This window comes from Heliangelus exortis, chromosome 1 (genome assembly GCF_036169615.1).
Source record: "Heliangelus exortis chromosome 1, bHelExo1.hap1, whole genome shotgun sequence".
NCBI classification, from domain to species: Eukaryota; Metazoa; Chordata; class Aves; order Apodiformes; family Trochilidae; genus Heliangelus; species Heliangelus exortis.
The window spans coordinates 132,066,423-132,093,555 of NC_092422.1; the positions used below are offsets into that span (position 1 = coordinate 132,066,423).

At 40.4% G+C, this 27,133-nt stretch overlaps 1 protein-coding gene across 2 annotated transcripts in view; it reads right to left on the reverse strand.

Moving 5' to 3' along the window:
* Positions 1–27,133, reverse strand: part of PTPRB (protein tyrosine phosphatase receptor type B) — a 63,623-nt gene that overhangs the window by 22,303 nt on the left and 14,187 nt on the right. Inside the window, exons 1-16 of one of the 2 annotated variants that reach the window (XM_071766772.1) lie at positions 26,790–27,004; positions 26,353–26,629; positions 18,577–18,855; positions 18,010–18,267; positions 16,213–16,476; positions 13,585–13,854; positions 11,529–11,789; positions 8,955–9,221; positions 6,790–7,053; positions 6,209–6,472; positions 5,018–5,281; positions 4,272–4,535; positions 3,130–3,399; positions 2,246–2,509; positions 1,161–1,424; positions 490–771 (exon numbers count right to left, since the gene is read on the reverse strand). In XM_071766772.1, the coding sequence (XP_071622873.1) occupies positions 490–771; positions 1,161–1,424; positions 2,246–2,509; positions 3,130–3,399; positions 4,272–4,535; positions 5,018–5,281; positions 6,209–6,472; positions 6,790–7,053; positions 8,955–9,221; positions 11,529–11,789; positions 13,585–13,854; positions 16,213–16,476; positions 18,010–18,267; positions 18,577–18,855; positions 26,353–26,629; positions 26,790–26,843 (4,066 nt within the window). In that variant the 5' untranslated portion in view covers positions 26,844–27,004. Of the gene's footprint in view, positions 1–489; positions 772–1,160; positions 1,425–2,245; positions 2,510–3,129; positions 3,400–4,271; positions 4,536–5,017; positions 5,282–6,208; positions 6,473–6,789; positions 7,054–8,954; positions 9,222–11,528; positions 11,790–13,584; positions 13,855–16,212; positions 16,477–18,009; positions 18,268–18,576; positions 18,856–26,352; positions 26,630–26,789; positions 27,005–27,133 lie in introns of those variants that run through there. The other variant, XM_071766763.1, reaches the window with a different exon arrangement.

Consider the following 27,133-nt stretch of genomic DNA (forward strand, 5'->3'; position numbering starts at 1 on the left):
CCCTAAATGACACGACAGTTGGCCAAGACTCAGATATTTTACAATTCCAGGTCATTTTTCAAATCAGCCTGATACTGAGGTTGCTAAATAAAGCCAGAGATGATATGGATCCACAGACAGGGACAGAAACACAGAGCAGTGAAGCACTGATTTCAGTTTCAAATCTAGTACAGCAGGGTTTCATCCTTCCTGTCTGATTGTTTAGAAACATTTTGATTTTTGCACTATATAAAAGTCAGATAAATGTGGATATCTAGCCTTATTTTTACCCCTGAAACAGCCCCACTCTGGATGTGAAGAATGTAAATGTATGCCCATTTTCAATCTTTAAACAGTTTGACCTTGCACAGAGCAAGGGCTTAGAACAGCGTTGAATTTATCACCGTTGTTCATGAATTTAGTAATGGAATTTAGTGACTGTGAAAGGAACTGGTAAGACTTAACAGCTTTGCAGCTGAGTCTCAGGGTGCAATGGTAATAGTTACTTACTTGTTCTCACACTTGCAGACTGTGACTGACTGTATGTCTTCCAGCTGTCACCACTGACAGTTCTGACACTGAACTCATAGAGTCTTCCTGGTCGCAGGCCATAGATGATACGTACTTTGGATTTGCTGCTGCTGTAGGGATTGAATACTGTGAGGAGATCTTTTGGAAGCCACTGCAACTCAAAGTCATCATAGTCTGTCCAGTCTGGAGGACCCAGCCAAGTGATTGATAAGGAAGTGTTTGCAACATCAGTAAACGATACACTACTAGGAGGGCTGGGTGCTACACAGAAAGGGAAAGAAAAAAAAAAAAAAAAAAAAGAAGAAACATTCTTAACACATTTTTACACAAGACAGATAAGATGAAACATGCATTATTTTCTTCATGCATCACAAAGTGGTTTATATTATCCTGTGGACACAGCCAGTTTCTGCATCTGTGATGATGGTGGTGACTTTCATAGACATTACGTAATCCTTAGCCTTGAAACAATGCTGAACAAAATCACACTCCAGTGGTTTAATACCCTTAAAGATATAGTTTATTTTTACACCTCTAGTGACTCTTAGAGTACATCCTCTCCCAGAATAAGCCTGTTGTATAGTTGTGAACTAATACGAATTCTGACAGATGGGACTAAAAAAAAATGCCATAGCTTTTGTGTCTTTTACCTGTTCTTGCTTCAGCATTTGCTGTATTGCTCAGGTCACCGCTGTGAGTCACAACAACTAGAGTGTACTTTCTGCCAGGAATGAGTCCCTGGAAATGCCACTCTTTCAGGTCTTTCCTGTGCCATGTTTCTTTCTGTGTCCCGTTTGGGTTATAAAGATTCAGCTCATAGAAGTCAACATCTCCTGCTGCTGGACCCCAGGTGAACCACAGACTGTCTGTCATGTTTCGGTTAGATGCCTTGAGACCAACAACTGGGGCTGGTACTGAAAAAAAAAGTAACGATTATTCCTTTATGTAGAACATCCTTAGGGTGAAGGGAAGCAACAAGGTCAAGCAGACCTTACACTTACTCTGTAATGAGAGACATGTAATAAGTTAGACACTCACCACAGCCAGCCAAAAAGCCAGCAAGCATCAGGAAGTATATCTCAATAGTTTACTTTCTTATTTTGAATTGTCACTGTCACTGAAGGAGGCTGGGATGTTTATAATAGATAGTTTTGCAAATGTTAAGCAGCATTTTCCCAGTCAGTCTGGGAAACATCCACTTCTGAGGCAGCCAAAGGAAGTGTACCACTGTCCAGAGGCAATCTTACAAAGGGGTTAACTAAATGGTGCTTAAGAGGATAAAGAAAGGTTTCACAGAGTGTCAGTGCTGCTAGAGCTGCTTAGCAAAATCTGCTTCCCACATGTGGCTCAACAAACAAAGCCACAGCCAGTGCTTACCATGGGAAACAAGCTTTATTTAATTGGTAGATTGTCTGCCACATTAACCCCACTGGTTTTGTCTTTTTGTCTTTTCCACCCATACACCAATACTGCTTTTAGGATTGCTGTTTTTCTTTAAGGTTTAAGCAGCATACATTAGGATGTCCTTGTCCTGACCTGAGTACCTGGGAACTATTGTAAAGGTCATTTTTTTGTGTTCCATTCAGAATCTACCTTATTTGTCAATAGTTTTTCATGTATAAGAGCCCATTTTGGTATTTCTAATAGTTGCTCTAATCTAGCATGAGCACCAGACTCAGACCAGCACCCCATGAGCACCACGCTGGAGACAGATGGTTTTCTTAGATGTTCTTACCTGTTCTTCCAAAGACAGACGACTCATTAGTGAGTTCTCCACTGTGGGTAACGATCACCATTCGATACATCCTGCCTTGCTGAAGGTTCTGGAATGAACACTGCTGGAGGTGCTGCTCTCCTGAAATCCTGTCATGAAGGGACTTGTCTGGGTTGTATAAGAAGATGTCATATGAATCAAGCTCCCCTTCTGAGGTGGTCCAGCTGAAGGACAGCCGGTCAGTGGTGTTCTCTGTGACCTTCAGATTTGTGACAGCTGCTGGAACTGAAAAGAAATAGAAATGCAAGATTAAATATCAAGGTATATAGGCACTAAGCTGAACCTTTAATAAAGTAACTACTCATGGCGGGAATAAATCTCAATTATGGCACAAGCAGTCAAGTAATGTCAACAGCAACTTTCAGAAGCAAGGGGAAAGCATTTATGAGGTGCCACTGAGCCTTTCCAATGCAAAGTTTGTATTTCCCAGCAGGCCTGTTTATGCATCCTGTGCTCACACAGAACTGTCCACAAGAAGCTTTAACTGAGTAAAGACTACAAGACTTGGCTCTAAGTTTAGAGGTGTGTATTCACATAAAAAACTGTTTGAGAATGTGAACTAAAAACTTGATGACAAAAAAAGTATTCAGGTGGTTCCATAATAGCTAGACTGAGGGCAGTATTCATGACTTTGGTTAAGTATGCAAATTATTATGAATGATGGCCACATTTCTATGCCAAAAGATTTCAGATTCACAGATGAAGCACATATCAGGGAAAAAATTACATAAGTATCTAATATTCTAATATCCAATTACAATCTTTCCAGAATCAAGATGTATAGATGTTTCATGTATTTAATGATATCTGTCTGAAGGAACAATAAATAAAGATGTCCCAATTACCTGTTCGGCCCACAGTTTCTGCTCGTTTACTGAAGAGCCCACCACTGACTGTCAGAACTTGTATTTTGTACTTCTTGCCAGCTAGTAAATCTTCAAATTTGTGCTGTTTGGCAGTAGCTGGCTCTGATATGTTGCTCAGGAGGATCCCTTGCTCGTTCAAGAGCAGAATGTCGTATCTTTCAGCTACACCAGGAGCTTTCTGCCAGGTTACCAACAAGGAATGACTACTATAAGCATGATGGGCTAATAATTCCTGGACAGAGGCTGGAACTGGAAGCAGAAAAAAAGGCAAGGTATTACCAGCTGAAACATGGACCATTCAATACACAACAGTGAATAGATTACTTAATGAAAAGTATCGTTATATATTTGTATATTCACTTGTGGGAGAAAGGATATCTGTACATGTGTTTGCACAAGCAAAATATTGCTAGACATAAATACACTCAGACGAAGTTACAGATCTTCATGGACATCTGAACTGGGTATGGAAAAGAAAGAGGCATATATAAACTAACATGAAAACAGTGAGAAGGAGAGTGAGATGAATGGACTGAAACTGTTCACAAAGGCATGTGAAGAAGAACTGAAAAATAAGCAGTGAATTGGTGCAAAATAGTGGAACAAGATAGAAAGCATTAGATGGCAGCTGTTGCACAAAAGTTCAAGGCCACAGCAAACACATGCAAAAGCTAAAGAGAGGGGGTGGTTTAAAACCAAAATGTGCCTGACACACAAGTATGTTTGGACAATACATTATCTAACAAGCCTTGACCATGCAATGGCCTCTGCTATAACATAGTATTTGATTACATGGAGGCCTGCTGATTTATGTGTTGGATGGGTAAAGGCATAGGACTGGTGAGGGCTGAAACTACACTCATCCTATGATGGCACACTTTGGACTGGAGACCTTAATTCACATTCACTCAGGTAAAGCTACTTAAGCGACAGGTCTCACTGGTATTTACAGACCCACGCCTAGATGTTTGCAAAAGTGAGGACTGCTGCTCTTTGACATAAAAACTTGAGTCCGTCTGTGTCTCCCCATACCCAATGGTAAGTTCATAAACATTATTAAATAAGGGGTGGTTTCTGGGAAGACATAATGCAACTTGATCCTTGTATCATAAGAAACATACTTGTTCTCCCAAAAGCTGCCAAGCTGTTGTGCAATGTGCCACTGTTAGATTGCACCTCCACACGGTACTGCTCCCCAGCTTCCAACTTGTGAAACACATGCTCAGAGATGTGTTTGGAGACACTCTGGGAATCAAGCTGATGGTTTTGCTGAAATATAGTCACGGTGTAGGAATCAACATCTCCACCTCCAGGAGTCCAGCTCACTTTCAGGCTGTTTGTCATGCCGTTAGGTGATACATGAATATTTCTGACCATACTCGGAACTGGGAAAAAAAAAAAAGAGAAGACAAAGGCACCTGCTTACAAATTTCTTCTTTGATTCAGATTTTTTAATTCCTACTTTTTTATGGGTGCAGCAAAAGATAATCTTTTGCTCACTTAATCTCACTCACTTAATGGTGGGTAAACAGAAGTGTAAAAATGCTTATGTGATTTAGCTAGAGATAGTAAGAAAACAACTGGCAGGCAGGGGAATAACAGAAACCCAAACACTGACATCTCAGTACCATTACTATGCAACAAATTAGATTATATGCTAACAATCAGATATCAGCAACTGTAACATTTGCATATTAAGCACAGATCAAACTGGCTGAAGTACCAGTGTGATTTTCACTGGGATCTGCTGTCTTTATGCCAGTGTTTCAAGACTTCAAATAAGATCATGATTCACCCTTGATTTTCTGAGCCTCATTCATTCCTTTAAAGAAGCTTCAACACATTTTATTAAATACCCCATTCTTACTTGTCAGGCCTTCTATGAAGGTAGCACGTTGTGCATCTCCACTGATGGTCAGGACAAGAATTTTGTAGAGACGTCCTGGAGTCAGAGCTGTGAACCAATATTCCTCAACAGTGTTCCCAAGGAAAATGGGTGGGAAGATCTTCATATCATTGAAGAGGAGCTGAATCTCGTATTTATCAACATCCCCCTCAGCTTTTGACCAAGTTACCTGCAGATCTTCTGTGCTCCTGTTACTAAGAGTCAGTTCCTTCACTGACTCTGGCACTGAAGAGGGTAGAAGAAAGGAAGCTTCTCAGTACTTATTACTAGATCACAGCAGAAAGGAAAGCTCTGGAGCCATGCTGCTGAGCTAATACTTTTCATTCACTTCCCTATGAAAAGCAGAAAATTGCACTTATTTTGCCAGGGTTGCTCTTTATGGGTGGCACCATACTTAACAGAGGAAGGTCCCATTTCAGAACAGGGAGTCCAAAATCTATTAGCATAAAAATAATAAATGAGTAATAACGGAGCCTGCAAGGGAGTTTGCAAAGCCAATGAAAATTGAACAGGATCTGCATGGAGAACAAATGTGGAGACACGAGGCAATCCATCTGTGCCATTCAGCACCACACTGACATTTTGCAACTCCTGCCAGACATGGGTCAGTTATTTTTGTCCATTGTTACGTCTGTTTTAATAAACTTGGTTTCTTAGCATGGCTCATTACCATACACGTAGCACTAGGTGAAGACAGGATGCATCCAGATCCGTGCTGGCTTACAGCTACCCACTTACCACTCCTGTCCCATGCTCTCCAACTCCAGTTTTTGGGGTAATTTGCATAGAATGAGGCCTAGCCTATCTTCTTCCTTACACATTTCCATGACCAGAAAAAAAACTGCTGTGTACAATCTGGCATAGTTTAACCATAAATACTAAGCTTATGTGGAAATCTGTTTTTCAGTTTTCCATGTTTGAAGATTTGCCTTCCAAGTTCATAGCATGGGTTTCTTCTCTCATTTCCTGTGTGTCTATAACTTAAACATTCGTAATAATACAAATGTTGTTTTGCATATTTGGAATGACACACATTAAAATGGTAACACTCAACATTCTGTGTTAAAATCATATGAAATTTTTGAGCCCAGGTATGGTAAATAGAAAAAAAACTCTGGAGTGTCTGAGGATGTTTACAGGTTGTTTACTTACTTGTTCTGCCATAGATCCTTTCATTAGTTTCATATTTTCCACTTCTTGTGATGACTGTGATACTGTACTGCCTCCCTGGGACCAGATTAGTGAACACACATTCATTTTCATCCTTTGGGACAGTTTTTGTTTGGATGAAATCATTGTTGTTCTTGATGATCACTTCATAATTATCAAAATATCCAGAGGCATGCAGCCAGGACACCTTCAAGTAGTCACTTCTGGCTGAATTGCTGACAGTAAGTCCCTGAACACTTGAAGGGACTGAAAGAAAAAACACAATTAAAGATTCAGAAAGCAATGACTTATTGAAGTAACAAAAGCTGCTGAAGATTGCTTAATTTGTGGCAATTACCAGAATTCTCTAAGGAAGCTACAAAAAGACCACAATGTGGATTTAAGCAATACCTCACCCCCTAAAATAGTAACTGCAGTTGCCAGGCTGCAAGAAAGTGGTTATTTTATGGTTTGACCATCTAACCCCTAGTCACCCATCCCAGTTTGGCCAGATACTGATAGATCACTGATAATGGCTATACAAAGTGGTTTGGTGAGTGGGTTTGCTCAGAGGCTCTATTTACCTGTTCGTTCCTGGCTGAAGGAATAATTTTCATATTTCCCACTCTTTGTGGTAATCATCACATTGTAAAGTGTCCCAGGAGTAAGGCTGCTGAAGGAGCATTCACTGAGGGATTTGGGAATGGTGAGAGTCTGAACAATCTGGTTATTGTGAGAGAGTGTCACCAAATAGTTGTCTACATCTCCAGAAGCTGGTAGCCAAGAAACACTGAGGTAATCACTGCGACCTGAGTTATTTACTGTTACTCCAGTCACGCTGGAAGGAACTGTGCAACAAAGAGGAAAAAACAGAACAGCTTTAGCTAGTCAATTCCCATTGTTGTGAAAATGCCTGGAATGCCACTCTGCAAAATAAGCAGTTTGGGACTCCTTGAGAACGTCTGCACTGACTTCCACTCCCACTCTTCTGCTTTTTTGAATACAGTGAAAAAACTTGTCTTTGGTGGCACGATCCCAGAACTTCTAAAATCCCAGAAGATGAGCTATGCTCTCACACTGCCATTCATGAGTAACAGCAGTAACTACTGAGGTATGTATGAAGTTGAGTCCCATAGCAGAATGGGTTTCATTTACAATGAGTTCCCTGACACCTAGTGGCCAAAACAGAAGTGCAATTTGTTTTCCAAGAACTATCAGAATTATTACGGGGCCAGACCCTAATCAAAATGAAGTGCTAAATTTTTAATGGAATCTGATGCCCTGAACTGACTTACCGCAGTTAAGGTGCTATCCATCAGCTGTCAAAGTCAAAAAAATTACAAGAAGCCAGGCCTTTTTTTCCAAATTCACATACAAGGTGAAAATGCACCACATTGCCATTTTCCCCCTTCTATCTAAATATCCAGAGACCTGGTATCACATTTCATGAGCCACCAAATTAACAGAATTTGACGCAGCAGTAAATCCTGTACTACTCAGTACACAAGGGCCTCACAATGAGCAACTAAACCTAGTGAACATACTTTAATGTTGGATTGGAGAAAAAGAATGGGTCACAAGAGACTTAAGACACAAATTCATCCCTCCGCCTTTAGGCAGCTAATGTGCACAACTAAGTAAGGAGCAAGCACCCTGCACTGCAATCTAGCCAATGGAACAACAATGTCCCTTCCAAGAAACAATTTGCTCACCACAGCTGTATATCACCCTCAGGGCATATTTTTATCTTCACTTCAGAGTGACCCTGCTATACAGAGTCCCTGTGTTGGCAGAGCAGTTAGCTCCCTAAACATACATGTAATGTGGATACCTTGAAAATAGAAAAATTTCCTCTTCTTGAATCAGCAAAATCCTGGCTTGCTGTTTTTGTTTACATAATTTAAAATGTATCAAACTTATTTCCATCAGCAAAGCCCTCTCCACACCAGCACCACCTTTTCTGTGGTTAGAATCTTTAAATGTATCAAGACTAATCTCATCAAAATGCTACTCAGAATGACTCCTGACAAACCTCGGGACAGCTAACGCAAATTGGTAGCAAATACAAGAATTCCAGAAAACCTGAATACAAAGGGAAGACCTGCATTTACCAATTTGCAACCTCTGCCAATAATTGATGAGAAGAAGGAACTTTTTACTGTAAGAATTCAGAGGAAAAGGGTGAAAACCAGAAGCAAACAGAAGCCAACAGAGAGGAAGCAGCACCAAGGAGCAGCAGAGAGCACCCCCAGTGATTTCTAAGAGACATCGATCCCAGCGGTGGGGAGGCAGATTTTCATCGAAGGGTGAAAAGAATGTTAATTGTTCTCTTTTTTTAACAGCCCTTTCCCTGGGATGATTAATTTGTTTAAAAACCTGTTTTTTCTGCATTTCTCTCCCACCATTAACTCCTTCCTCAGCTCCTTTCAACATGGTGTCATTTTCCCTGAAATAATCTGTTGTAATTCGTTCAAACCATACACCTGGTTCCTTTTGTAATTTGCAGGATGTCTATGCGCAGTGGCTAATATTTCCTCACAAATAAAATATTAATACTTATGGACCATGACACTAAACTAAGCTGAATCCGGGCCCACAGTGTGCCTGAGGTCACATACAGGAATTATTTGTCTGAAACTCCCATATATCTGAATTGTCAGTGCAGTGCCTTAATCACAAGATCATTCTCTTCAATAAATTCACCTTTTATGGACTGACAAAAGACATGCTGGAGTATTTTCCTTTTTACCTGTCCTCCCCTCTGCAATCATTTGCCTTGAAGATACTCCCCCACTGATGGTGGTGACGACAACTGAATAAAGTCCTCCTGGTTTCAGTGGATAGAAGTGGTATCTGCTGGTTTCACTGGGAACAGTCTCATTTTTAATGACAACATTCTCATGAATCAGTAGCACTTGGTATGAGTCTACATCTCCCCAGGCTCTTGTCCAATTGGTGAACAAGCTGTTGGTTGATCCCTGACTTGCCACGGTCAGATTGGTCACTTGGGCTGGCACTGTGAAGAAGATTGTCATAATGTTACTGAAGAGAAACAAAGTAAAACAAAACAAAATCCCCCAAATAGTCTCACTGAGGAAGCGCATCAAAGAACATTCCAATTTGCAGCCGGATTCAACAGGACTAAAAATAATCTAACCGTGGACTGCTTCCTGTCTAATGGGATGTGGTCTATGGGAAACTATCTAAGGCACAGAAAGATCTCTGAGGCTTTAGCACTAAAATGATTCAGGATCAGGGAACTGGAAGAGACAGCATTTTATAAATGCCGTTAAACAAAAGCCATCAAGTTTTTTTTGAGGGAGGTGAACAATGGAACAGCTTGTCTAGGGAAGTTGTGGATGCCTCATTCCTGGAAGCATTCAAGGCCAAACTGGACAGAACTTTGAGCAATTTGGTCAAGTGGAAGGTGTCCCTGCCCATGCAGGGTGGTTGGAACCAGATGATCCTTAAGGTCCCTTCCAACCCAAACTATTCTATTATTCTTTGAATTTTCAAAATCACTTGGTTTTTTGATAGTTATTTCAAATGCAGTCTGTGTCTTTCATTGTTCTTTTCTTCTTCTATTTTGTTTCCTATTCCTCTTAAATGGTAAACTAGTTTGATGAATACCTCAAGCACATTCATCTATACCTCTGAAAAGTGCCAGACCCTTTAATTTTGGGGGTAAGAGGGATGGCTGGTTTTGGTTTTGCTTTTTATGTCAGAAGATGTGCAGGATGCTAACTTTTCTAGCATCAAAAGCTGATTTAATTGTTAAAGAAACATGACATTTATCTAAGTTTAATCTGGTGAGCTCAACCAGACTGAAAAGGGAAAAGAAAGAACAAAAAGTTATGGAATATCTAGCAGAAATATTACCCAAAATATTTTTTTAATTGGACAGTATTTGGTCAAAGCAGGAAATGCAGTCACTTCTTTTGAAGTATATCTGTTTACATAACCAAGCACGACTGAAATAAAGAACACTCCAACTTGAGTTTGCATGCAATGTGATTTCAAGCTCCATCTCCTATTATAAAGCAGCCTCCTTGCACACATAGTACTGGATTAGTAATCATTAACAAAAGCTAGAAAATTAGGCACACAACTGAAAAAAAAAAAGTACTGTTGATAAAAACCAGAATCAAACACCCCACCTGTTTTATAATGCTGTCATAACATAGCAAACTCCAACAAGACACTGAAATGCCACATTTCTGTGCTAAAGGCACTTCTGGTGATACCTCAGGCTTCACTAGAATCTAACCAACCTGGGATGCATGCAAGACCTACTTCCCTTATATTTACAGTAATAGGTTTTCTATGGCAAAGAAGACTCAGGGGTTTGGAATGTTTATTAAAAGCTACATTAAAATTTGTTGATATTTGTTCATTATCACTTTGACTGTAATGGTGACACACGATCCCTACCTGATGTGTTTTCAAGCATTAATTTACACTGCTGAAATGCCATATTGTAAATTTTACATCTGAATAGGTGTCCTAAAGGTGCATAAGGCAGAAGAAATGCTATCTAACCACAGAGCAAAAAAATGAATGCACAAGTCAAACTTTTCAGGCCTTGGAAGGAGCTAAGACACTTTATTAAGGATCCCTATCAAGGCATAGGCATGATTAGATTAATGCCATAGGCACAATTAGATTAATGCACTAGCAGTTTGTGCTATACCAGACTAGATTTACTGCAGAATGCATAAGTAAAACAGAGTAAAGCAACACATATGGTTTAGAACTTGCACACGTGCACAAAATCCCCTGCAGGAGGTGGGAACAGGACTTCCCTTCTGTCACAGCCTTCATGCTAAGTAACAGATACAGATTTTGGAATCAGATGAGCAAAGAGAAATTCAAAATACACTTTCAAGGTCACATAAGTTTTGTGTCTGTTAACCTTGGAATGTTACCCATAAAGCAACATTTTCCTGTGTGGTGCTGGTTTTGATTTTTTTTCCAGATGATGAATGCTTTGAATTAAGAAAGTGACCTTCCTAAAGATACCTAGTGAAAATTGTTCTTCTATGCAGTCTTGTGTTAATGTAGATTGATCAGATGTGATATAACATTTCAGAAAATTGTTTTGCCAGGAATTACATATCCATTTCCCCAAAACTTAAAAAAATTACTGCAAGATAACTGACAGTCAGAAATGAGAGATTCAGAAACATAACTTTCCTATTGAGGAAAAAAATGTAAAGTCAAGACTTTTGAGATTTATTCACTGGGGTCATTCATCACTAAAAAGTAAAGAAAGTTATTAATGGTTAACAGAAGTAAAGATTAAAATATTTTGACAGCATGATACCTGTTCTTCCTTCCACTGAAGTCCAGTTGCTTAAAATCCCACTGATGGTAGTGACGGTAGCTGTGTATTTTCTTCCAGGTACCAACTCAGTGAAAGTGAATTCCTTAGCTTCTTTTGCAAGACCTTTTTTTATGACAGTCAGGTCCCTGTCTCCCAGTGAAACCACATAGCTGTCCCACTCTGCAACAGGAGTAATCCACATGACACTAAGTGAAGATTCATCAGCATGCTTCACACGAAGTTGCAGAACAGGCTCTGGAGCTGTAGAAGTACACAAATATCACAATAAGAATGGGACTTGGTAATAAACACACATGCCATATCTCAAGCTGCTGTAAGGAATCTGTCCTGTAAGACAGAAACGTGGCACCAACAGAGTACTTGTAATCAAGAGGAGATTCTTTACCTTACCCTAGGAAGCCAGTCTTACAAATCAAGTATTTGTGCTACTCTTTCAGTAAAGGGCTGCAGCAAGAGACTTCAGCAATGCATCATGGCTGTTATGCTGAGTTTTAAACTATATCAGGATATACATTTTAGTATGAATAGAAAAGTAATCAGTTCTGGACCCCTTGCTAAAAGAAAGACATTGAGATGCTGAAGCAAGTTCAGAGAAGGGCAACTAAGCTGGTGAAGGGTCTGGAGAAAAAGTCCTATGAGGAGAGGCTGAGGGAACTGGGACTGTTTAGTCCGGAGAAGAGGAGGCTGAGAGGAGACCTTGCTACCTGAAAGGTTGTGGGGATGTGGGTGTTGGCCCCTTCTCTCAAGTAAGTAATGACAGCACTGGAGGAAATGGTCTGAAGTTGCACCAGTGGAGGTTTAGACTAGATATCAGGACTGGGTGAGTAGTAAAGGAATGAGAAGGGGCTGCCCAGGGAGGTGGTGGAGTCACCATCCCTGGTGGCATTTAAAAACCACGTAGATGAGGCACTTGAGGACATGCTCGAGTGGGCACAGTGATATATATATATTTAATTCATTTTATTCTATTTTACTGGGGGGATGTTGATGGTTTCATGCAGCGATCTCAGAGGATTTTTCTAGCCATGACAATACTGTGAAATGCAGTACAGTCAGTGAGCTTCCTCTTGAACTGTGGGTGCTAGACAGGGATACAAAATATTTGTACCATAAAACAGCCCTACACCATTTAGCTGTAACAAACAAGCAGGCAAATTAAAGTGTTAGAGTGACATTGATTTTGCAGTAGTTCATACCTCAGTCAAGGTTAGACACACTCCAAACTTACAGTGGTATAAAAGAGAATTTGATTAGTAAATTTCTGTGTGTTCATGTGTCTATATGTCTGCATGCACACAGAAACCATCTGTCACCTAGCTCACTTTCTAAGAATAGGCCTAATACCTATGCTTCCTAACATATATGTTATGTGCCTGTATGTGGATCAAGCACAGTCATGAAACACCCACTGCTGGATATTTTTTATTGAACCCCATTCTGATTGCTCTGTTGTGTCACTTAAAAGTAACATCATAAACTTAAGCTATTTGTATTGTACATGACAGTAAGCAAGATGAGAATGTGCCTTGCTGTGACCAAGTTGGCTAGAAGTTACTTACAGAAAGCTTCAGTTCTGTACCTTCTATTGGTCTTGCCATTGAGCAAAGTCAACAAAATTAATGCCTCAGGAATGACAGGTGAGGTTGCAGCAGAAAAAGCAGGCATAAGGAAGTGTACAGAAAACATTGGATGGCTCTATCTTAAATACCATTCTCCAGTGAGATAAGGCTCAGGCTTCAGCCTTGCCTGATACCCCCTCTCCAAGGAGAAGTTGTCTTGTTTTTCTCTCAGTTGCACTTATATTGCATTAATAGAGCAGAAAGATCATTAAAATTATTTTTTAAGTTTGAAGCAATCAGATGAGGCTTTGACCAACATGCTGATTCCATTCGTGTCCCTGCAGCATATATAGATTTCCTTTGTGAAGGATGACTTGAAAAGATTAACTCAATTTTCTTTCTGGAGCACAGAACAACAAATGGAACAGCCACATTAACATTTTGTATTTCCACACTTCTCAGGTGACTATGCTGACCTGTTCTCCCTGTGCAGCTCGCCCTGCTCTGCAATTCACCACTCTCCACCACGACATCCACGCTGTACTGCCTCCCCGGAATGAGGCCCAGGTCGTGGATCAAGTACTCCGTGGCATCCTTCTCAAGGGTGGTGTTGAGCACCAGTGCCGAGCGATTCCAGAGGAGCAGGTGGTACCTCTCCCAGTCTCCCCCAGGGGGCAGCCAATTCACCAGCAGAGACCTCAGCCAGCCACCACCGCTGGCCTTCAGTTCCGAAACTTTCTGGGGAACTGAAAATAGAGAAACCGAGAGTAATTCTGAAGTGGGGTATTTCCTCTAAGATGTAACTGCACAAGGGCAGAGTTTGTTTCACAGCTTAGCAATTGTAGGAGTACTTGGATCAGTCAGAGCAACATGAAGTACCTTGCTACAAAGGCTGGCATATAGACAATTTTTACTTTTCCCCACACAAACCACTCACTTTTTCACTGTCAGTTTCTGGCATCAGAAATGGGGAACCCTTCTTAGGGCAGGCAAAATCTGTCCCATGAAGTTCAGGGATGCATCTTGCAGTTTCCAATTAGCTTCCCAGATTTTTCCTGGACTTAGGCTCACTTAGAAACTGCCAATTAACTTTTAAAAGCTAAGGCTTCAACCACTATGGGCCAAGTTCTAGCCACAGCATCACAAATGCAAAATCTGATGGCTTCTTCCAGAAAAGCCTTGTATGTCCCAGTCCCTCCTTGCTAGAAGGTACTGAGGTTCATTAAAGCCCCCACTTTGTCCTGTCCTCCACTTCCAAGGATCCTGAATTTACAAGTCCAACTTTCCTGCCCTACTGCTGCAGGTCACACTGGATCACTAAAGCTTTTCTGATTTTCATAGAACAATTTACCACAGCAACTGGAGACCGGAAGACTGATGCAGACCCTTAGGGTTAGGATACCTAACTATTCAGTGTTAAGATAATCAGGAGATCAGCATTGGAACACTGAGACCACCAGTGGTTATTAATTAAACTACAAGGTTTGAATCATGCCCTTATGTTTTCTCTAGCTTAGTTAATACTTAACTGCTCAGTACCTAGTAAAGGTTTGAGAGATTTCTACCAGCACTACAAAATACTTACAAGTGTCACTTCCCACACACATAGATGGGTATCAAGACGATCTCCCACATCCCAGTGTCTGTGGGAGATGTGTTTCAATTGCTGAGTGAGTGGATAAAAGCACACAGTGTTTTGTTAGCATGAATGTATTTATGACAGGTAAAGTTCAGACTTGTCAGACTGGCTGGACATAATTACGCCCTTATGGTACAAAGTTTCTGTCCCCAAGATGTCCATATTCCTTGGCACAACATTTGTAGGGAGGTTCTGCTGCCATAATAGATTATGTTCTTGGGCATCTGGCTCTCCCTGTGAGCTACAGAGAGATCCTAGGAATATAATCCCTTCAGTATCTGTAGATCTGGCAGCTTAAAATTACAAATTCACCTTTAGGCAACAAAGCTTATGGTGAAGTGATGATGTTTTCAAAGCTCCTGCTTTCTGTGGAAAAGTCGAGGGAAGGAATTGCACATGATCAGCATCCTTGGAAATGGGACTTCTAGATCCACAGCTTTCAAAGTACTGGGTCTAGGTCACAAATTTGGGCATCAGTGCTTTGAGTGAGGGGCTGAAGTTCACCCTTCAGCTGGAAATGGTAATTTTAAATGTCTTTAATGGCAGGCTAGACAAGCAAAAAAGACATACATGTAACCAGTCATCTTTGTACTTTCTGGACATGAAAGACTTTTCAAGTTTGTCCCAGCCTGCACTGAGAATGGGGCACCAGCTAGCTATGTAAAGAATGTGCCTTTCACATGAGATATTTAGTTGTAGATGATATTCTCAAAAATTAATACTCCACTCTCTCATGCACACACATTTTTTTTTTTTTTTTTGGCTTTGAGTCTACTAGCAATTTTTCACCCACTTATATATTTTTTCCAACTAAATTCTGCCTCATCTGGGTGTGGGGAAGATGACATGTCTATCTGGACATGTCATGTCTGCTGTGGGAGAATTATGCCAGGATTTTTTGCATTCAGAACTCAGAACAAGAGATACCTGAAAGAAAATCATACTTTTGTAAGAAGATACACAAAACATAACCCAACTCTACTGAAGCTGCCATATGCATTCCTTAACCCATGACATTGGTAGTAAAAATAGTTTATATTTTCCTATTTGTAGATTTGTGTCTGGAGCAAAGCATAATATTAGACCTTGTTAAAGTAATCCTTTAGCAATTTGACTACACACAGACTCTCCATAGTGTAACTCATTTTATATACTATGCTGAACTGAATTGAATATAACAAAGCTGGTCAGGAGCGAAGTACTGTGGAACAGTTTTACAAGAGAGTCACCCAATTTCAAGGTCCAAAATGCATTACTGTTTCCTGCTGTCAAGCTATGCTGTAGCTGCTTTTGGCTGCCAGATTGCTTCCAGAGTCAGAAAAAGGTACTCCTGGAACAATATTGTGGTCTTTATCTTATTTTGCCTGGAATCCAAATTGTTTTGTCTCCTCCAATGATTTTCTACAAGGCCAGTGTAGGAAAAAGAGCATTGGTTACAACGTTCCTACTGAAAGAGAAGACTTACATGTCCTACCAGTTGTCATCCGATCAGTGAACAGTTCGCCACTGACTGTGCGGACAGTAACCTGATAAAGACGTCCTGGAGTTAGCTTGTCAAAGTGAGTCTCTGTGACCAGCGGCTGTAGAGTTTTGACTTCTTTAACTGATCCAAGATGAGAGAGAGTAACATTATAGAAATTGAGGTTTCCTGAAGGTCGTCTCCACTTAACTGTAAATGTATCTATGCTGTCATCATTAGTCACCGTCAAATCTAAGACTTCAGCTGGGACTTGAAGAAAGAAAGGAAGAAAGAGATGAAAATATAAGAACCACATATAAGAATATTTAAGACCTGCTGCCTCTACACTGCAATAATTAAATTTTGCTTTTAAAATGTTATATGAGATGGAATGTGAATGATTGTGCCTGACCAGTAAAAAGAGCAAAGCCTGATGACAGGGCAACTGAACCCAGCCCTGTTTAAGGTGTTCGACTTCTGAGAGTGACAACTCTTATGATGACCACTCTCATTTCACAGAATACAAAATGTTTGCCATACCTGAACTCATAGTAGTCATTTTGACTATAAAACAGACCAGGCAGATTCTCCTAAGAACAGAGACGCCTGCATACATTTTGGTAGAATAAACATTACAGCATCGTTGGAGCTCTGCCTGATTTACACCAAGGAAGGAAGGCTTGGAATCAAATTCCTTTAATCATATGCTCCATCAAAAGAAAAGCACAGCCACCTTCAATATTGATCTTCATTTCTCAGGCTTGTGACAGACTAGGAACAGGAATAGAGGACCATGCTTTTATGTACTGAGAAAAACTGTAAGATCTAAAATTTTTGTACCTGCAACAGGAAGAAATATAAATATAAAAATATAAAAATTTAAAAAGAGTATAATCCCCCTAGCAGCCAGTACTAGGTGACAACAGCATTAATCTCTGTGCCCTAGATATCATGATACTGCTCACTTATACTAAATTATATCTACATTATGAGACTTCTGTAGGAGAAACTGCCTCTTACATTTTCCAGAAATTAAGAAAATCAAAGGAATGTTCTTGTTTTTGCTAGCCTGAGTGTTTTAATAATTGGGCTCAAGCAAGACAACATCACATCTTTCAATGAGCACTGAACTCTATTATGAAAAAACTTCCTGAAAAAAAGCTTTATTTCTAAAACTCTTGTTATGTGAATAAATACTTCTCTGCAAAACAAAAGCCCCACTCACATCAATTTTGAAATTCTTAATTTGCTCTACACTTTTTCTTCCACTTCCTTTTCAGAAATTCAGTTTTGCAACCCAGAAAGCATTTTTTTTCAAAGCTCACAAGCTCTACACCTCTCATTCAACAGAGAATCATGGGGTTAAACTGTCTCCAATACTGTGAAATAACCAGACTACACACTGCCTCGATTCACTGAAGAGTTCAGACCAACTTCTTTCACAGATAGGAAGGAGGTGAGACCAGGGCACTTGGGCTCGGATTGTTAACACCTAACTTTACATGTTTAATAGTGCTGCCTACATTAAGCAGTACACCTACTCCAGCTGTCACATCCTAAAAGCTAGTTTAGCTGCTACCTCTGCAGCAATGGTAACTCAGAAAGCAGTAACTAAGTTAATGGTGTCTCTAACTCCCTCTATGGCCTTTGGAGAGAAATACCTCCAAAGAGTAATTCAGACACTGAAGTCTGGGAATATCCACTTGGACTAAGAATAATTTATCATTCTCCAATATGTCCTGTAATATTATTAGATTATGGCCTTAGCTTCTTACTCTGTTGTGGTGAATTCTGAAATCATACCTGTCCTGACAGTTTGAAAACTGATGCTCTCCAGTCCTGCAGCCTGGGTTATGATGGAAAGGTTATACAGGTGGCCTGCTGTAAGTCCAGAAAAAGTGTAGGAGGTCAAAGGATCTTCTTGTTGAAGCTCATGAACTGGGCCATGATCATCCAGTAACACCAGCCTGTAACGATCCACATGCCCAGAGCCAGGAGACCATGAAGCATGGATAGTGTCTGTCTTGACACTGACCTGAATATTTTTCACAGGGGATGGTGCTGTTGGGATAAAAAACACATACTTAAGGCTTGACGGTTATCTCCACAATTTCAGCAATTTTGAACAGATGTATTTCTGAAATATGCTTAGTTTCTTTAGCATTAGTAAAACCCAACCCCAAACTTCTGTTCAAGTAGATCATAACAACTCGCCTCCCCTCTTAGCAAACAGCTCTATGTATAATCAATAGACACACATATATATCTTGCTAGGTGGAAGAATAATATATACATGTTAATTTCAAAATGCAGGACTGCAAAATACTGTAAGTAGTTTTATTTGGATTAACTACAGTAAAGAAGTCGTACCGGTAGATCCGCTTATGTGAATTTCTGGGGTACTCTTATTTCCAGCAACTGCACTGAGGATAATGTTGTATTTATTCCCAGGGATAAGACTGGAAAAAGTGTTTTCCATTCTTGAAATTCTTCTTGGTATGGAGATTTCTTGAACCTTTTTATTATCATGATCAAATAATAGTATGTTATACAAGTCCACCGTTCCTGAGGAAGGATCCCACTGAACCTGCAAGCTTGTGGGGGTAGTTTTTTCCTTATTAATTTCAAAATGAGATGGCGGTAAGGGATCTGAAGTTAAAAACAAACAAACAAACAAGAGGGAAAAAAACCCATAAACCATTATTTCTTGCACTGGGATTGTCTGAAGTTTTACATAGTAGCACAAAAATACTTCCTAAACTCTCCCTTTAACATTGTTAGGCTGCCAGTGTTTTTCAAAGTCTTTTTAGTTACAATTATAAACAATATATCACTGAAACCTGTCTACAAAAGAGTCCTGCATAAGTCAGAAATGTTACCTGAGCATATATGTACATACTCACTCACACACACACAAACGCATGAAGAAAAACACTTTCAGTTGGGGATATATGTACCAAGCTTAGAAGTCTGCTGATAGTAAAACGGTAATAACTTTAATATGAAACAGCAAACATGAAAATCCAGCAAATTACACTCAATGCCTTTGCGTAATGTAGTTTTATAGATACAATAATACCAGTGGCTTTCATTTCCTAGCACCCATCCTGAACACTTTGTCCCTAATGTGCATGAGCTTGTATACAATTTGAAGGGCAACAATCCTTTGCTTTCAGTATTAACTTCAACCACTTCAAACAGATTCTGATGAAAAATGCTTCCGCTCTGCTGTAGCATTGTGCATATAAATTGAAAAAACAAACAAAAAATAAACAAAAAACAAATGCTATGTTAATTATTTTGTTTACTAAGAAGCTCTCACATGAAATCACCTGTAAAATATGATATCTCTTAATGGGATGGGAAGCATTAACCAAAACAAAAGACTTTGGTTGCTTGCATTCTCTAGGTATGTTTCATCACTCACAGGATTTTGTACAGTCAAAGGAAGGTATTACCTGTTGATGTAATAAGATATTCGCATTTATGTCTCCCAATGAAGTTAAGCAACTGCATAATAAAAAGGTATTGTAAAACAACCCAAAGCAGCAAAATTAAGTATTCACAAGTTGAGGAGTTAAGGAATAAAGGTTTCCCAACAATTTAACAACTAAATTTGGCTTTCGTGAGCACATTCTGTGCTTCTCTTGCCTGCCATCAGATAGGGATTGTTCAGTGCTCCGAGGCTGAGAATGGAGGTCTCTGTATGAACAATGCCTTAAAAACAGAAGAATAATCTGTTTTTTCCAATGTAGTCATTGCTGCCTGGTTCCCTGAACAAGGCAGAGATTTCTAAGAAGCACTTAGACCCTTTGCACTATCTGGGCTTTGAAGAAGAAACATCTTAAAGGCTCATGACAGCCCTACTGCTGAATTTGCGGGGGCAGATTTGACTTTGTCCTTTCAGCCTTTGAAATGCAGTTTTTAATTGCTTCTTACAAAGCTCTGCTGAGAATTTACTTGTGCCAGGTTTGGGCATTATGCTCTGTCAATCAAGTATATAAAGAATTTCAGGGGAACATCTCCCTTCTTGGAGACATTAAAAAGCTGTCTGGATGTAGTCCTGGGCAACCAGCTCTAGGCAGTCCTGCCTGAGCAGGGGGCTTGGACCAGATGACCTTAACAGGTGCCTTCCAACCCCCGTCAGTCTGTGACACTGTAACTCCATGAAAAATACCATGTTCCTTTGAACACAGGTCACTGCTTAAATTCACATTGCTGCTTTGGACTACAGAGATGCTTTTCAGAAAAAGAGATGAAAATGAAATTTAAAAATAAATAAATGTATTATTTTCTTGACCTTTTTCTTCAAGGCCAAACTAACTCTGCTTAAATCTGAAAAAGAAACATAATTATAAATTAAATCTCAAGTCAAGCACATCAATCTTCAGGCCAAACAGTTAAAACTTCACCCAGTTACAGCAACTGAGATGGGAGGTTTTAATGAAAAGTGTCAGGAAATCTTAACAATAGGCCTGAGTAGCAGCTCCACCTATAATATATACTAAGCCACGGAAGACTATTATGCTGGCAAAAGTGAATAGGGGGGTATAAACTTGTTCCTTGAAGGCAATTGTTCTAACCAGGAAGGTCAAACTTTGGGAGGCAGAAATAAATTCCAGTACCACATATGGTCAGCTGAAAAAGTATTGAAAAAGCATGAAAAAGTATTAATTTGGCTGATATCAAGTGAACAGTCATGATATTTGTCAAGAATCTTAACTCTCTCTCTAATAAAAGTCAGAATAAGACTGAATACTTGGGTGTCCTGAAAAAGCAATCAGCATTGGAATCTGCATTATTTGTCCAATTCTACAACACAAGATAACTACATTTTTAGAGGTGCTTATACTGTCACGGGTAACCTGTCTTCTAAGGTGCATTAGCAAAGAAAAGAGTTGCGTGCCTAGAAGGTGAAGTTCAGAAATTCAGACTTTATCTAATCTATGTGGCCCAGAAAACAAAACACTCAGTGCTTTGTACATCCGCTAGAACAAAGGAACAATGAGATTGGGAAGTGCCTGGGCTGAAAGAGCCCTGGATGGAAACAAACACTTAAAAAGCCATTTACATTGTTATACAAATCTCTGCTGGCAAGGATACAACACTGATATATCACAGAAATACAGTATTGTCACAAAGATATTTTTATGCCATTTGATAATGTATGAATTAATGTCTCCTGGTCTACAAAGGAATATTCCAGAAGACTTAATGTTGTTTGAACCTCCATTTTCACTTTTGGGGAAAAGGATTGGCTACAGATATATCTTATAGAAATGACAGACAGGGTTATATCTAATCCCATGGGCATGACTCCCAAATACAGCCTGTAAGCACAGAAACACCCCTGCCTTATGAAGGAGGAAAATAGCCTGAGAAAGATGAAACCTGAACTGACTAACAGGGAATTCCTGCCAGTCCCATCCATCTTCCTACCAAACTATCCACATTTTTTCTTAGTTTTCTCTATTCATAAAATAGTAACCTACCTCACAAGGACTTTTCTGAAGATAAAGAGGTTTGATTTCATTGTCCTTATAAAGTACAAATATCCATTTCTTCCAGATGAAATGAAACCCAGAAAACCTTTAAAACATTATTTTCTTGTATTTCTTGTATTCTGCCTTTTGAGATGATGATTATAACCACTATATGGTTACGGATGACAGGATTATACAGCTATAGTAAGAGCCACGTCACAGTATTTGTTCCTACACATGGCTAATAGATAGATTCATCCCAAATAGTTTTAAATTTACAGGACTGAACACATGGACATATTACAATGGAAAAATACACTACCATTCTGTGTCTTAGAAGGTAGATTTTTAGACTCTTTTCATTCAAATATTGCACAATTGTTCTGACAAAAAAAATTAATTACCTGTTAATTCTCTCAGTACGGGTGGCTTGGGTTTCACAGTAACATATCACTGCATTATTTTTGTAGAAAACAATGGTGAAAATGGCATTTATTAGCCTATTTTAGAAGATCTATTTGAAACAAGGGGAACCGCCAAGTTGATTTTCGTGGCTCTTAAGACCAATGTTTCAAATCTGAATTTAAATTCAAAATTGAAATTCAGGAATTTAACTGTAATTTATGATCTGCTCATATACTATTGTCTTTAACTAGAATTTTCATTCAAGACCTAGTAAATATACTGAAAATATACTACTGACATACACAGCTATGCTAGTGCACAGACATTGAGAGAACCAAAAACTTAAAAAGCATTTTATCTGAACAGGTGCGTGTGTTATCCCAGTTTTACAGTGTAAAGCAGGCTGTCAAGTTTTATGGTTTTACATGCTGGCTTATGGATATATATTAAAAAACACAAACAAACAAACAAAAACCCACCTCATAAAAATGCTAAGTATTAATGTGAAATAAGTATACAGACAGCCTACTAACATCTGTAATCTTAGTTGCAGTGTAAAATTTATGTTGCTTAGAGCTGATAAATTGTGTTATCATCTTTTCCTTCATTTTCTATTCTACCAAAAGAGCAGAACAGCCAACACTGCATTTGTGTATACCTGGCTTTTATAGTGCATATGGGATTGCATTTTCCAGCGTTTCGGAGGACCTATTTTAGTTCTGCTCTATAGGATTAAAGACTTGCCATTTTCAATTGATGAGCCGTAGATCAAAATTTCTCAAGAGAAGAGACTCCATCTTAGTGGACTACTGCAGATTATTCTACCAGTATTCCATACATTATTAGAGTTCAGATCTATGTGTCCAAAAGTGAAATCGAAGCTGCCTCACTACTCAAACAATCACAAAGGGTCTGATGTTACCTGAGAGTTTATATAGTTTAGTTGAGCTGCACACTTATGCTACTGGAATATCAAACTTGCAAACAACATAGACTTAACTTACTGTTATAACTAAAATTTTAATATGAAATTAAATACCCAAGAGGCAAAATTAAGTTAGGGATTTGGGCCTCTCCGAGACTTCACTTTACAACTGAAGCAAGTTCTTAGTCAGAATAGATCACACTCAAACATATTTTTTATTACATAGATGTAGCTATTTCAGCACTTTGTATATGAAACACGATGAAAATGGAACTCATAACAGGAAAAAGCATGTGCAAATTTTAACGTGATTGAATATGAGCAAAAAGTTAAAGTATTTGAACTAGGTATGTAAGCATATCTGCAAACTTATCTGTGTATTTTTTTTTAATCAGAACACTACAGATCAAAATTTCATTTTGTAAAGGTAAATATAAGAGATGAGATACCTCTCATTTAACTCCAACCATCTAACCAGCAAGTGCCTGGTTTAACTTAGCAAGTGGAGAAACTGGGCACTTCCAAAGGACAGCTCAGCCCTTCTGTCTTAGGCAAAGAGCTCAGGAAGGGAACATCACTGAGTACCAAGGCCAGACATCACATTTTTAGATAGCACATTACAGCTCAGTTCCACAACCATTCAAATCACTGGGAACTTTGTTTCCCATATGGTGGAAAATATTGCTCATATTTGTATATTTACAGGATAGTTTCCAGGAACACATGGTGATGGACATTCAGGCTCAGTAGATGATAAAACAAAACTACTGACATTAAGTTATAGAGGAACAGGTGAAAAAGAGCTTCCAGAAAACTGGTTTATAATGATGGCTCTAGTGGAAACATACAGAGAAATAATCCTCCCTCATTCTGCATTGAAATGTATAGTATTTATCATACAGTATGTGTTGCTGACAGGCATAACAAACCCTATATACTACTTAGAAAAAAAAATGTACAGACTTTGGATCTAATTGCATATATTTAACACCATCAAACAATGCAGCTGAATCAAACAATGTGACTGAATCAAGGTAATTAAGGAAACATGGAGTAATCTGAGTAGCTGCCTTTGCAAGAAATATCCATGGTTCCCTCTATTCTTATTTCATGCTTATGAATGATGTCTACTATCCAAAATCCAAAACCAAGCCTCACTTAAATTGTGGTCCATGAATTTGCAGTGCTTTAACTTAAAATTTAACCAGTTGCTTCCAATCACTTTTATCACTTTTATAAGTGTTCAAAATCTATTTACTGACAAGAAAAGTCACAGGAAACAGGTACAAGCTACTCTCTAAATGATTATGCTTTACTCAAATCTGGTCTAAAGTGGTATCTTTTTCCCTTCTTCTACACAAGTGTTTAATAGTAGATCTCTATTCAGTAATGACATTGACATATGTCTCTATTCAGTAATGACATATGGTTGACTTATTATTTCAATTTTCAAATTACAAGTCATCAATGTCATAAACAGTTGGCATGACACATGACAGATTTAAATCACTGCCTGCATAGAAACCATTACTCATTTTTACCACCTGACACAACTTGTGCTTAATGTATATATCACACCAGCAGATTTGTCATTCGACTTTTTCTGAGTTACCCAAGCAAATTAGTGGAGGGTATTTAGAGAATTTATATGGTTAATGCAGGGAAAAAAGTCTGCCATTAAACAACATCTCTGGACTGGTAACTGCTAAGTATTTGGGTGCTTTAATCTTCAACACAAATATGGCCAAGTACCTCTCTGAAACAAACACTTTAGGAGCAAATCAGGGAGGTATTTAATGATGGACCTCATTTAAGATACCTGTTTTGAGCCCTGTGTTACTACCAGCTTTTCAGTTTTGTTTTTTGTTTGGTATGGGGGGAGTTGTTTGTTTGTGGTTTGGTTTGGTTTGTTTTTTTGTTTGGTTGGATTTTGGGTTTGCTTGTTTGTTTGTTGGTTTGTTTGTTGGGGTTTTTTTGGGAGGGGGGGGTTTGTTTTTTTCAGAATGGTTTGGCTTGTAAGGGACCTTAAAGATCATCTACATCCAACCCCTCTGCATGGGCAGGGACACCTCCTACCAGACCAGGTTGCTCAAAGCCCCATCCAACCTTGCCTTGAACACTTCCAGGGAGGGGACAACCATAAGTTCCTTGGGCAACCTGTTTCAATGTCTCACCACCCTTAAATTAAAGAATTTCTTCCTAATGTCTAACCTAAATCTCCTCTCTTCAAGTTTTAAACCATTTCCCCTCATCCTCTCACTACACACACACACATAAAAGCCCTACCCCTGCTTTCTTGTAGGCCCCCTTCAGATATTGGAAGGTTGCTGTGAGGTCACCTCACAGCCTTCTCCAGGCTGAACAACCCCAACTTCCTCAGCCTGGCTTCATAGGGGAGATGCTCCATCCCTCTGATCATTTTAGTGTCTCTCCTCTGGACATGTTCCGGGAGCTCTGTGTCCTTCTTGTGCTGGGGAGTCCAGGACTGGTCACAGTACTCCAGGTGGGGTCTCACAAGAGCAGAGGAGAGGGGGAGAATCACCTCCCTCAATGGGCTGTCTGTGCTTCTTTTGATGCAGGAGTTAGTTAACGCAGTTAGAGGCTGGACAACACTAAATTTCATCATCTTTAAGAAAACACTTATACAGGTAGAAAGCCTCTGGTTCTGTCACCACTTCAGAGGTGAGTTGTTCACATGCATGCACAAACACAGATGCAGAAAGGAGTCTTTTCTTGGCGGCACACATTTTTTTACAGCCATTCCTGGATATGACACCGCAAGTGCTCTGCACACAACTTTACATCCTAAGATCTCACTAGCTGCGTTCAAGTAAAATATACAAACAAAAAGTTTCAGCCTTACTTTCTGACTTTTAGACTCAGATTAAACAGAATAAAAGTAGAGAAATGCGCTGAAGCAGTAAGGTATCCTTGAACAAGATCTACATGCACGTGGCATTTTAAATACTGTAAATAAGCTGTCACCTGAGGAACTTGAAGCCAATAGATCTGCATGATCACAAAAGATGTTACCTAATACTACTACTTAAAGCATTCTGCTGCATGGCAGCTTGAAGGAGCGGCAGAAATCTACTCCCAGCACCAACCGAGTCTCCTCACAAGACTTCCTCCTTTCAAGGCTGTCGGGTTAACTTCTGGCAGCGGCGTAAAAAGAACTCAAGAGCAGGAGAGCTCCGGACAGCAAATACCGTAGGTTTACAGTAGCTGTAAATGAACCGCCATCCTCCCCTCACTGCCGGCCGCAGCAAGAGGAGGGGAAGGAAAATCCCGGCGTTCCTCCCCCAGCACCTGCCGCGCTCATCCCGCCCGTACCTGTCTGCACGGAAATGTTGACAGCTTCGCCGCCGTCGAGCGGTTCGATGCGGAGGTGGTACCAGGTCCCGGCCTCCAGGCCCCGCAGGGTGCAGCCGAAGGAGCCGTTGTTGGCGGGGGCGGGCTGGCAGCCGGCCGCCCCCCCGGCCTCCGAGAACCCGCTCAGGCTGAAGTTGCAGGCGCGGTCCGCGGTGATCCAGCGCAGCCGGACGGTCTGTCCGGACACGCTCCGCTCCGTCAGGTTGGCCTTGCATCCCGCCGCCTCCCCCGGCGTGGCCTGCGGAGACCGTGGAAAGCTCAGAGAGCCCCTCTGTTGCCCCACATCCCCGGAATCACCCCGTCCCCGCTGCGTAGTCTGCTGGTGCGGGGCAAACCCGCTCCTCACTCGGGCTCTGCTGGGAACTCCGCGGATCCCCACTGCCCCCTCCAAAGCTCACCTTGGTCAGGGCCAGCGCCGTCCACAGGGCGAATCCCACTCCATAGCTCAGCATCGCCGACGGTTTTTAACCCCGAAAATCCTCGCGGAGATGGGGAGAAGGGAAAGGAGGCGGCGGGCCCGAGTCCGGACTGGGCCAGGGGGTATGAAGCCGCGAAGTGGCCGCGGAGGGCCCCGGGGGCCCCCCGCTCCCCGCCGGGCTCCCTGCGGCGGCCTCCGAGACCACTGCGGGGCCCGTCCGCTGGCTGCATGCACTCGGGGCTGCCCCGGCCGCCTCGCCGCCTCCCTGCCACCGGGGTGGGGTGGGGTGGGGGGGTTGCCCGCGGCTGAGGAGGAGCGGAGGAG